General features: G+C 34.8%; 1 protein-coding gene across 3 annotated transcripts in view; it reads left to right on the top strand.

The window, feature by feature from the left end:
• DENND3 (DENN domain containing 3) overlaps positions 1 to 12,971 on the top strand; it is a 118,843-nt gene that overhangs the window by 63,029 nt on the left and 42,843 nt on the right. For all 3 annotated transcript variants that reach the window (XR_012481586.1, XM_074264668.1, XM_074264667.1), the window contains exons 10-12: positions 339 to 435; positions 7,985 to 8,088; positions 12,597 to 12,799. Coding sequence is in view for 2 of the 3 variants with exons in the window: in XM_074264668.1 (XP_074120769.1) it covers positions 339 to 435; positions 7,985 to 8,088; positions 12,597 to 12,799 (404 nt within the window). In the remaining variant the exon portion in view is untranslated. The remainder of the gene's footprint in view (positions 1 to 338; positions 436 to 7,984; positions 8,089 to 12,596; positions 12,800 to 12,971) is intronic.

Genomic DNA, 12,971 nt, shown 5'->3' with positions numbered 1-12,971 from the left:
TAGAATATATTGAATAGATAAGTGATCATTGATTTCCTAACTCTTTGCACTAACTGAAGTGAGAGTGGAAATTAAGAAAAGGAAAGGACAGTCCTTACCTGGGAGAAGTTTATGACCTTATTGTTTTTGTAAGAATGTCATGTAGTGTGCATGAAACAACTAGAAAACAGCAAGTACTCAATTACATCCAAACCATGTTACTGGGAGGTAGGGCTAGACTTTCTGAAGAAAATATTTGCAAAGTATTTATTTTTCAGTAGCTGTTGTTCTGTTACTATGGAAAAGTTTCATATATTTTTAAGATGTTTCATGACATATAATGTACTTTCTCTTATTAGAGAAGTAAAAAACCATCTTAATTATGAACATAGAGTGTTCAATAGTGAAGAATTCCTCAAAACAAGAGCACCAGAGGACCAACCATTTTATAAAAAGGTAAAGAAAATATTTTTAAATTTATGTAACAAATGTAAATAATTTATATTACAGGTAAAATAGGTTAATTAAAATAATTTTATTAATATTCTTAGACAGTACCATTATTTATTTTTATAATTGAAAGATATTATTTATTCTATCATATGCAGGATGTTCCAAAAAATTTTGTGCATGTGGAACTTATTTATGGAACTTAATCAAGGCTTAAACATATTAAAGCTTAAAATTCAAACTGCAATAAGATATGTGGAACACTCAGTATTTATACATCAAACCCAATACTTCGATGAGACAAGATGAATACATTATGAAGTCCATGTAACATAAATTAGTTTTGGTTTTGAAGTTCTGAAGTTCAGGAAGTAAGGACAAGGGTAGCAAGGGAATGAGGGTAAGGCGACCTAGGCCGGTCTATAAAATGGAAGCTCCAGGAAAAACTCATCAGTGGAATTAATGGGACAAGAATATTCCAAACTGAGGTCACCAGGGCTATTCCAAGAACTATTGTGAGGTACAAATAGTTTTTTAAGTTCTTTGAAAACCATTAAAATGATTTGTAAATAGCAGTAATTGTTACTTTATCTTGGAATAATTTCTTATCTACAAGAATTTTTTTATATGGTATTAGTTTTTGATCAAAAAAACTTAACAAATCACTAGATTGAGTCACCTTTAAAATAAAAATCAACTTCATTAGCATATTTTTATTTTCAAAAATTAAAGAGTTTATGTTTATAAGTACTTGCCTGTACTTGCATTTTAAAATATAAGCATCTTGAAAGTAAGGACTAAATCCTTCACATGCTTAACAGGATGCCTCAGGCACAGAGGAAAATAGGTCAATGAGAGAGAGAGATGAGTATGTGTAAAAAATATCTTTTATTCTGATATCTTTGCAAATAGACTAAAATATTAGACTTAAAAGATTTTTAAAAATAATTCTCTCTTCTGCTTTCTAAAAATTAATACAAAACTCATATAAGCATAGTTCAGCAAAATATACACTCCCATTGGCAAGATCCAAAAATGTGTTTCTCCTTCTATTTATTAGTTTTTCATCTTTGTCATGAGGTGGACAGCATTCCTGTTCATCAATCTTCTGGAATTATGGTTGATCATTTATTTGATGAAAGTTCTTAAGTGTTTCAGAGTTGTTTCTTTTTTACAATATTTATGTTATAGAATAAATTATTCTCCTTGTTCTGTGACTCTGCATGAGGTCAAGCAAATCCTCACAAGTCTTTTTGAAATTTTCTCTTTTTCATTTCTTACAGAACAATAATGTTCTATTATATTCATATACTTTTATTTGTTCAGCCATTCCCCAATTGATGGATACCATCTTAGTTTCCAGTTCCTTGTCACTACAAAAATAACTGCTATAAATATTGTAAATGTGTTCTTTCCTAATTGATCTCTTTGGAGTGTATAGGCCAGAAGAGATTCTACTCATAACTAGTAGTATCAAAAAAAGAAATAAAAATGATGGTAGTTGAAACTATCATAATACTTTGTCATATACAGAGTTTTGTATAGGATTTCTCATCTGAATCTCATAATAAATCAGGGAAGGTAGCATTATCTCTAATTTAAAAATAAGGAAAGATATATATATGTATATGTATATGTATGTATGTATTTGTTTGCATATTCCTCTCCCCCATTTTGGATTGTAAACTCCTTGAAAGCAGAGACTTTTTTTTTTTGCTTGTTTTTACATCCTAGTGCTTAGCATAGTTCCTGGCACATAGTAGGTACTTCTAAATGTTTCTTAATTAATTGATAATTAAATGAATGAATGCAAATCACCTTTTTCTAAGTTAGGGATTTAAAAGTCAGTAAGTATCTATGAATATCCATGAAGGAAGAAAGATTTATTTAAAATCATATATGAAATATGATGGAAACCCAATTAAAAATTCCTGGTTGGGGATGTGTGTTATAATAGTAGTCTGGCAATTTTTATTTCATTTTCTGCAGTGTTTTGAACTGATAAATTCATCAAATACAAAGAATGGTTAAGAGAAGATGAGAACTAAGATAGAGACTTATGAGTTCATTGATAAAGGGATTGGACAAGGAGTTCCTTCGCCAATGAAGGTCTGCATTTTCTCAGCAACTTAGAGGCTTATAGAATTTCCTAAAGTGCTGAAAGGTTAGTTGAGTGATTTGCCCAGCACCATATAATCAGGTGTCAGAGGCAAAACTCATACTCCCTGGATTCAAAGCCAGCTCTTTCCATTATCCATTAGCCTTTATAAAGAGATGATTGTCAACAGAGGTGTCCGACTAAAGAGAGGCCTATAAGTTACTGTGTTGGCAAAACTCTCAAGAACCATCTAAACCAGATTAAAGTGGTAATTGGGAGCTAGTTAACAAAATAAATAAAAATACTGTACACAACATAGTTAATATAAATCTGTGGTTTTCTAAGCCAGTAAAGAACTCAACTTTGACTTATTTACACAATATACATTTGAATAAGATTTCTATCTAGAGGTTTTCATTCTGATGGATCAACAATTTTCATGTTGATACAATGTTTTACATTATAGATATCTTTGATTTAATTTAATTTAATAATATATGGCATTTATATAGCAATTTTACAAATCACTTCACATGCATTATTTCATTTGATCTTCACAACAGTCTTATGAGTTAGGAAGGAAAAGTTCTCAAATCTAGATTCTGGTTCCAAATCTGCCCTTTAGCCAGTATGTGACTTTGTTTTTCTTTTCTGTAAAACAAGGGTTTAGATTATAATTGGAAAGAACCATACAGATTATCTGATTTCTGTAATTATCTGATGATCTGGTAGTATGACTACAGTCTTTGTGAAGGATATCACAGAGGTATAACATCTAAGAGTTTTAAAAGATCACCAAATCGTACTTGAATAGGAGTCTACTTTTTATAGTCCCCTCAAATATGGGGCATCTGATGTCTGTTGAAGACCTTCAGTAATAGGGAACTTACTACTTTCTGGGATAGCTCAATATATTTTTGGACAGCTCTGGAGTTAGAGAATCACAGATCTGAAAGGTTTCCATTCCACAGTGGCACAGTGAATGGAGTACTGTGGTATAAATGTTTATACTCCTGATCCCACATGGATGTGTTTAGTAGCAATGAGGTCTTGATTGGTGTTTTGGATAGAGAAATTAAAGAATTGATCCCCTGAGGCAAGCAGGCAGAAGGCACTGAGAGGGCTCAGTTTAGCTCCATGGTCACCAGTCTGGAATCCAAATTATGTAAAAACTTCTGAGACCCACCTTCTGTAGAAGTCTCCAGTGGTCTCAGCTTGCTATGCCCTATCATAAATCCCAGTTGTGACCCTGAGGTTACATTTTCCCTATAAAATCTACTTATGAGCTATCCCATGGCTGCTGCCTTTCTTTGGGTCAGTCCACCATGGCATTCTGCCTTGGGGTATCTTTCCCTTTCCCCTTTCCCCATGTTATGTTGTATTTCTCCTAACTCCACAACCTTCTCAACCTTACTTCTCCTCATAACTAGCTAACTCTTTTGCTTTGTCCCTTTCAAAACTTGTCTTTCATATGCTCTCCCAATTCTATTTCATATTTACCATTCCTGGTATCTATTTGTATTCCTTCATGTTGTCTATAACCTCTTTCCTAAATAAATCTATCTTTTGCCAAAGAGAATGGCCATTGTGAATTCTTCACATGATTGAACCCCAACTTTTGGTGTCTACCATCATCTGGGGTCTACATCACACACATACATCATTTTGGTCCTCAAACCACATCAGTAGGAAATTGGAGATATAAGATCAGAATATATATGAAAGATTAGGGCTAGATAGGAGTCATTTGTATAAATATGGTAATTGCAACTCTGAGAGTAGAAATATTGTCAGCAGGGGGCAGCTAGGTGGCGCAGTAGATAGAGCACCAGCCTTGAATTCAGGAGGACCCGAGTTCAAATCTGGTCTCAGACACTTAACACTTCCTAGCTGTGTGACCCTGGGCAAGTCACTTAACCCCAGACTCAGAAAAATAAAAAGAAAAAAAAAAGAAATATTGTCAGCTATTTTTTTTTTTATAGCTTTTTATTTACAAGATATATGCATAGGTAATTTTTCAACCTTGACCTTTGCAAAACCTTCTGTTCCAACTTTTCTCCTTCTTCCTCCCACCCCCTGCCCCAGATGGCAGGTTGACCAATATATGTTAAATATGTTAAAGTATAAATTAAATACGATATATGTATACATGTCCACATAGTTATTTTGCTGCACAAAAAGAATTGGACTTTGAAGTAGTGTACAATTAGCCTGTGAAGGAAATAAAATATGCAGATGGACAAAAATAGGGCGAATGGGAATTCTATGTAGTGGTTCATAGTCATCTCCCAGAGTTCTTTCGCTGGGTGTAGCTGCTTCAGTTTATTACTACTCTATTGCAACTGATTTGGTTCATCTCATTGTTGAAAATGGCCACGTCCATCAGAATTGATCATCATATGGTATTGTTGTTGAAGTATATAATGATCTCCTGGTCCTGCTCATTTCACTCAGCATCAGTTCATGTAAGTCTCTCCAGGCCTTTCTGAAATCATCCTGTTGGTCGTTTCTTATAGAACAATAATATTCCATAGTATTCCATTATTCAGCCATTCTCCAATTCATGGGCATCCACTCAGTTTCTACTTTCTGGCCACTACAAAAAGGGCTGCTAAAAACATTTTTGCACATTTGGGTCCCTTTCCCTCTTTAAGATCTCTTTGGGATATAAGCCCAGGAGTAACACTGCTGGGTCAAAGGGTATGCACAGTTTGATAACTTTTTGAACATAGTTCCAAATCACTCTCGAGAATGGCATTGTCAGCTATTCTTACTAAGAAGTTAGCAATGAAAGGGGGAAAAGCCATGGGACAATAGCTTTATGTAGGTGACAAAGTGAAAATGTGTTTTTAAAAAATTCAAGTTTTAGGGAGACAGGAATATGTATTTAGACAGCAAGGAAATAGATAGAAAGAAGTTGAAGTTGAGAAGAAGACAGAGGTTCAATTCAGGAAAGAGAAGGAATGAGATCAGGGGAACAAGTGAAGGGACTAGCTTTTCTTCCCCTGAGATCTGGGATGGAGCTGATAAATGTTTAATATCCAGTTTTATGAAAACAATATATGCATGATACTTGTTAGGTTTAATCATCACTATTAACATTTCCTCTATCACTTAATTAAATCTAGGCAGTCAGTGAAAAGCTAAATCAAGACCTGATGTGTAGCATTTGCTGATTTTTGACATATAAATTTAACAATCAGTTTACATAAGCCAGTATGAGCCCACTTCTGTACACTCCAGCAGAAGACTGAGATATGGAAGAAAGAATATAAGAGGGCCTAGGAAAGTAGAAAACAGGATAGAGAGGACTGGATTTGAAATTGAGGATTTAAGGAAAGAAGAGAAGGTTTGGGTGAATAAAAAGATTTCCATACAACAGCAAGGGCCTAGTTGAATTTAGCAAAAATCTGATGTGATAGAAAAAGCACTGAACTTGGAGTCAGGAGATTTCTATATTTGAAGCTTACTTCTAAGACTCATGGACATGCACATATACTAAAGGGCATCAGCTTCCTTATCCATAAAATAGGAATATTAAGACCTTTCCTACTCACCTCATAAGATTGTCTTTAAGATCAAATGAGATAATGTATATGAAGTGATTTATAGCATGCTGTATAAATGCCAGATATTGTTAAATAATGTGAATTTGAAATGGAGCCAATTCTTATGATTTTTTTGACTTCCCTTTTCCAGGGTTCATTGGCTTAGGAGTAAAAGCAGAGAAAGTAAATGATGGGAGTGATCTATGGTGAAGGGTCAACAGTTCTTGAAGAATAGGAAAACAAAGGCATGGGGGAATTCGAGGGTGGAAGACATTACTTTTTTGAACTAGGGTCAAAATTGTGAAGTAAAGAATGTGAAACTAAAACAAGAGAATAAACTAGAAAAATAGAGATGGAGGGAGTACAGTTATGGTAAGAACCAAGAGCTGGCTTAGGTGGAATGTGCTCTAGGAGGAATGGAAGGACCAGAGGTAGTGATCAGAGAAAGGACTTTTCAGAATTTAGATTATGGAGAGGTTTTGGTCATGTAGTTGACGAAGGTAGGATAATATTAAAAGTTAGAGGCATAGAGAATGTTAATGATTTTGGAAGTTCAAATGTTTGAAAAAATCTTCTGTATGACTTTGGTATCAAGGATTAATTTAAGTATTAGGGTGTGGATTCTCTACAAGAAATGAATGAAGGGGAAAAATTATTAGGTGGTTACTTTGGGTCAAAGACAATACTATAAGCCCTGGGATATGGAAATAAGAAAAACTAGAAAATCCCTGCTCTCCTAAATATTGTTTATAAATCAGTTTTACTTCTGAGAAGAAAGACCCAAAAGTCTTTATCCTTCAATGGTTCACAAATGAGAAAGCTCAGTCATTCTTAAGTTATTTAAGTAGTTAAGATGACCATGCTGGGGGACTGCAGGACAGATGGTTAGGTCATCTCAGATAGGTGCTGGGATAGCCCAGGAGAATGGGGAGAGAAAGTAAGAAGATAGAGCACTATATACCTCCTTCCCCCTATTCCCAGGGGATGGTGGAAGCTCTTCCTACTAACTAGGCATCCCAGGTATCATTCTCATGTAGCACAGCGCTGGGGGAGGAGGCCAAGTGTACAAGCATCCTCAATAATGGGAAGGCTGTATCAAGTACTGAACTCATTGAGAAAGGAGAGAGTGACCTAGAAATCATTACATAACAGCAGCAAAGATCAGAATGGGGTATTATAGTTAAATTATGTGCATTTCAATAAATGCTTTTTCTGGAGTTTATTGAGAGAAGCAAGAGAGCACATACCATATATGCTAACTCCTAGCCCTGTGGTTATGTCTGAGAGGAGAGAGCATCACTGGAGAATGGTTAGTGCCGGAAGATGGAAGGGAATGTAAGAGGAAGTGATAGAAGGTGAATGGAACTTGTTAATTGTAGAGGGGGGCTTCCAAGTGGAAAAAGAGAATTTGAACCAGAGTACCCCAACTGAATCAGGATAAGAACTTGAAGAGAGAAAGGTGGTAAGAGCAAGAGGTTTTCAGTAAGGATTAGAATAACAGGAAGAAGGAATTTGCTAGTCATGGGCTAGGGAAAGGTTTTGCTATTGGTGTCTATCAGGTGGGGTCCCTTCAACTGACTGTAATGGGAGAGGAAAGAGCCATAGTAGCCAAGACAATTCTGAATGGAAGGAAACCTCTATAATATCCATCTCTCAGATGAAGTCACAATTGATTATTCCCTCTGAGGGAGGATTTGCCCCTCTGTTCCTTTGCCTTTATAATTCTTACTTCTCACCTCAATCATTTGAGACAAATCCACAATAGTCATCCCTACTTTTTCTTGTCTAGATGGTTCATTTAATAAATGCTAATTAAGTGCCTATGGGCTAGAAACTGTGATTAGTGAAGAAGGAAGCTTGTCACACTTAAATTTGCTTGTTGTAATTGAAATTTTCTTGTGCATTTCAGGTGTTAGAGACCTACATATTTCACTCTTTTCTTAAAGCTCGTCTTAATAGAAGAATGGATGCATTTGCTCAAATGGAACTTAGCACTGAGTCTGAAGAAGACAGGTACACATTTTTTCCCCATTTTTGTGGCTTACTCTGTGGCTGGGTTCAGGGGTCATAATTTATCACATAATGGGATAATAAATGGGAAAGAATATTTTTTATTTTGACAAAAACTTTATGCTTTATAGTAAATTTACTTTAAAAACTGTTCTATCTGAAATCCAAAATCAGATAGTCAGCAATTCAAACTTATCTTAAGATAGTCTCATTTCTTTAGGAGATATCCAATATAATATTCATTATAATTAATCCTCTCGGGGCAGCTAGGTGGCGCAGTGGATAGAGCACCAGCCTTGAATTCAGGAGGACCCAAGTTCAAATGTGACACTTAACACTCCTTAGCTGTGTGACCCTGGGCAAGTCACTTAACCCCAGCCTCAAAAAAAAAAAAAAAAAATTAATCCTCTCAAGGATAATAGCCTAAATCAGATCCACAAAACTAAGAAAATGGTAAGATAAGCAATTACTTCAGCCTTTCAAGGGTTTTTCATTTCACTGATATGATTCCCTTCACCAATGTAGATCTTAGACCTTTTGTAATTTTAAAAATTTCTGTGGCTAAAAAAATGTATCTCTCTGTTACCAACTTGGTGGTGAGTTTTTCTGAGTTTAATTAGGCTGATCCTTAACATCAGAAATGTTTGATCACCAGGATCATAGGACCTATATTTAAGGCCTTTCTACTTAGTAGGACGGACTTTTTAGAACTTGTGTTTCCCTGGCATAGCAAGGACTTTTGCTTATCCTGACTCTGGCTGATTCTGAGCCCCCTCAGGGAGCTAGCTCCGACTCTACAGAAAACTATAGTTCAGAAAAAATCAAAGAGACTAAAGACTTGTAGACCATACATAAGTAGATAGAGTACCAGGCCTGGAGTTAAGAAGACTCATCTTCATGAGATTTATTCTAGCCTCAGACACTTACTAGTTGTCTAACCCTGGGCATGTCATTTAATCCTGTTTGCTTCAATTTCATAATCTGGAAAAGGAAATAGCAAACCACTACAGTATCTTTGCCAAAAAACAAAACAAAACAAAACAAAACAAAAAAAACCTTGTGGGGTCACAGACAGTAGGAAATGACTGAATAACAACAAAACCATAAGCTTGATGCTTTTACATCATGATTTTTTCTGAGAAAAGAATTGATAGGCAATTGGTGGCAAGCATCAACTAACACACACAAAAATGTGTAAAAACATTGCATTTTGCCAGAGGAAAAAGATTTGTTATTGACTCAGTATTATTTTTAAATCACCTGTCTTTGATAAGTCAGGTCACTGACTTATCAGGATAAAGACCAGAATTAGTAAAAAGCTTATTAAAAAAAAAAGAATTACAATGAGAAAAATAAATGCTCAACAATTGAAACAGTTTAGCCTTGAACCCTTTAATCAAGTACTAACAATCAGAAATGGGAATGGACTTCAGTAATGGATTCAATATTCCTTGGGCAGCTAGGTGATGCAGTGGAGATAGAACAGTGGGTTTGGAATCAGGAAAACTCATATTCCTGTATTGAAATCTGGCTTTAGATGCTTCCTAATTTGATGACCCTGGGCAATTCACTTAAATCTATTTGCCTTAATTCTAAAATCTAATCTAAAATGAACTAGGGAAGGAAATTGCAAACCAGTTTAGTATCTTTGCCAAAAAAAACTTCAAATGGGGTCATAGAAAGTTGGATAAAACTGAAATGACTCAGCAACAGCAAAAACATTAGCCGATTACATAATTTTATATAGAAGTTGATCTGCTGTAAATATGTTGCTACAAAAAGAAAAACAACAAAACCATGATTGCAGTTTATTCAGCAGTGAATTACTTACCAAGTGGAGAAAGATGGACAAGCCAAAGGCAGCACTTGTTTATGATGTAAACTTGTCTGTATTCTCTTGGGAAGTTAAGTTGTGGATAAATATGAGCAGCAGCATCTGATGATGGCGAGAGAAGCAGTGGGACTTTAGGAAAAGCTTGGTAAGAAAGCCATTTGAACTGAGTCATCCCAAAGGCATTTAATTCAGCATATAGGACAGTGGTACTACTATATTTAAGTCCCAAATGTGCTGATAAATGATGTGGAAGTCATGGTAAAGATTCCTAATACCGTATTGATTTGGTTGTACAATGTGTGTGCCAAATATTGTTTCTCATATATAATATAAAATATGCATATCATCTATTTCTCACTTTAATAGAAGTGCTGCCCTTATATCCTGATAATGAATTGTGATGTTATCATTGTGAACACTCCTTCCAACAATGCAGATTGTAACTCACACATGCCATCTCTCCATCTTGTGGGATTTCCTCCATATCTTCCTACAAATCCTCCATAGAAGATCCACCTAAATTTACAGAGAAACTCTCGACATTTTATAATCACTCATGGGTCCATTGGTCCTTTCTCAGTTATGTTCTTTTTTCTTGTTTCACCAGTTGTACATATCTCTGCTGACAACTTTTATACTGCTTATCCTGCATAATTCTTCATTTATAATGTGGTAAAGTCTACCACAACCTCTTCAAAACCCCCTTAATTTCATTTCTAAAAAGACTATAATAGTTCATAATTTACTGCCTAAAACATCATCAGAAGAATATTGATGTTAAAAAGACTGACTTGTTTCCTGGAGAATCTTGGGATCATTAAAGGAACTTTTAAATTTCCCAAAGGCCATTGCCTACTCCCTTTCTTCTGTTCAGTTTTTGGCTCATATTGTTCATTTGTAATATCTGTCCAAAATACACACACACACACACACACACACACACACACACACACACACACACACACTCACTAATGGATGAGCTATCTATCTGACTTCATAGGACAATTAGTACAGTAGGCATTCTTCATCCACTTAGTCTTTCCCATTATTTATCACAGAATTTTAGTTAGAAACTTATCTCAGTAGCAATCATACCCAAAAAGAATCCCTACCTCTACATATCAGACAGGTGGGGAAGGGAGGGGAAAAAACTTTCTTAAATGCCTACTGTGTAACAGACATTATGGTAAGTGCTTTACAAATATTATCTCATTTGATTCTCATAACCCTAGGAAGGGAGGTCCTATTGTTAGCCCTTTTAAACACTTGAGGAAACTGAGACAAGTTAATTGACTTGCCCAAGGTCACACAATTAGGAAGTATCTGGGGATAGATTTGAATTCAGATCTTCCAGATTCCTGACTCTATCTGCTGTGCCAAAAAGTGGTCACTGAATTTCTTCTTGAAGCTTTCTAAGAAAGCTAATTATATTGTCATTTAGTGCCTTTCCCTATCTTCTCCACAGGAATAATATGAGATACTTTATTAAAAACTTTCCTGAAATCTAGGGAAAACTGTAGCCATAGCGTTCCCTTCATCTATTAATTTAGCATTTCTGTCAACAAAAAATTAGGATAGCCAGCATACCTTGTTCTTAGTGAAACCATGTTCTTTGAAATTGCCAATTTTCTTTTTACAAGCCATCTTTCTTAATAATCCTCTTTAGAATTTTCCTAGAACAAATACATAATCATGCTTAAAATATTAAACTCATATTGAGTATTTGGTGAGAATCTGCTGAAATGATAAGCTCAAAATATCTTAATTTTGTTTAGAATATGGGTTCTTGGGGCAGTTAGGTGGTACAGTGGTTAGAGCACCAGCCCTGAATTCAGGAGGACCCGAGTTCAAATCTGGTCTCAGACACTTAACACTTCCTGGCTGTGTGACCCTGGGCAAGGCACTTAACCCCAATTACCTCAGCCAAATATATAATATAATATAATATAATATAATATAATATAATATAATATAATATAATATAATATAATATAATATAATATAATATAATATAATATAATATAATATAATATAATATAATATAATATAATATAATATAATATAATATAAAACATTTTATATATATATATATATATATCCTTATCTGGGGCCCATGAAATTTTTTTTTTTACCACTGAGACTATTGGGGTTAAGTGACTTGCCCAGGATCACACAGCTAGGAAGTGTTAAGTGTGTGAGACCAGATTTGAACTTAGGTCTTCCTGATTTCAGGCTGGAACTCTATCTAGCTGCCCCATGAAATTGTTTTTTTAAAAAAATATTTTGATGACTAGATTTTAATTCCATTCTACTCAATTCATTTAAATCAATTAGTTTCTTTAGTGATCCTATGTATTTTATTTTATACATTTAAAAATCTTCTAAAGATAAGGCACATGGGCTTCACTATACAGCATAACCCCAGAATGCCAAAAATAGTAAGAACCTGTGCAGCTAAAGATACCTGCTACTGCTAAGTTTTTGATTTTCTTTTTGGATACAGGATAAGTTTTAGATGTTATAATGGTCTAGCACAGTAGGTGTTAAATGCTCATTGGTCAACTTTAATTATATAGTATGTTTTGCCATTTAAGTAACATGTCTAATTTCTACTTCTCTGCTCGTATGCGCCATTCATATTGCCTATGGTTATTTAAGGTTTGTTTGTCCTTTTTAGAATGAATATCATGCTTATAAGCCCAAGAAGACCAACAATTGAGAAAATGGCTTCTCGAAAATTTTCCTCTCAGCACATAGCTAACAGACGAATGGTAATGAGCATGCCGAATCTACAAGACATAAAAATACCTGAATTACCCCCAAGGAATTCATCACTTCGGAAATTAGAAACTGTGAATAGTTGTAAAGGCAGTAATACAGGTGATAAAGTGATTTATCTGTGCCATTTCTTTTCCCAAAGTGTGATAGGTGCTGGTAAAACTTTTTTATAATTCAGAAAATCAATTCTAGATCTTATAGATAATAATAATTATTATCATTATTTTGCTGAGGCAATTGGGATTAAGTGGGTCACACAGCCAGGAAGTGTTAA

Source organism: Sminthopsis crassicaudata, chromosome 1, assembly GCF_048593235.1.
Source record: "Sminthopsis crassicaudata isolate SCR6 chromosome 1, ASM4859323v1, whole genome shotgun sequence".
Lineage (NCBI taxonomy): Eukaryota > Metazoa > Chordata > Mammalia > Dasyuromorphia > Dasyuridae > Sminthopsis > Sminthopsis crassicaudata.
This window is presented reverse-complemented; position numbering and strand designations above follow the sequence as displayed.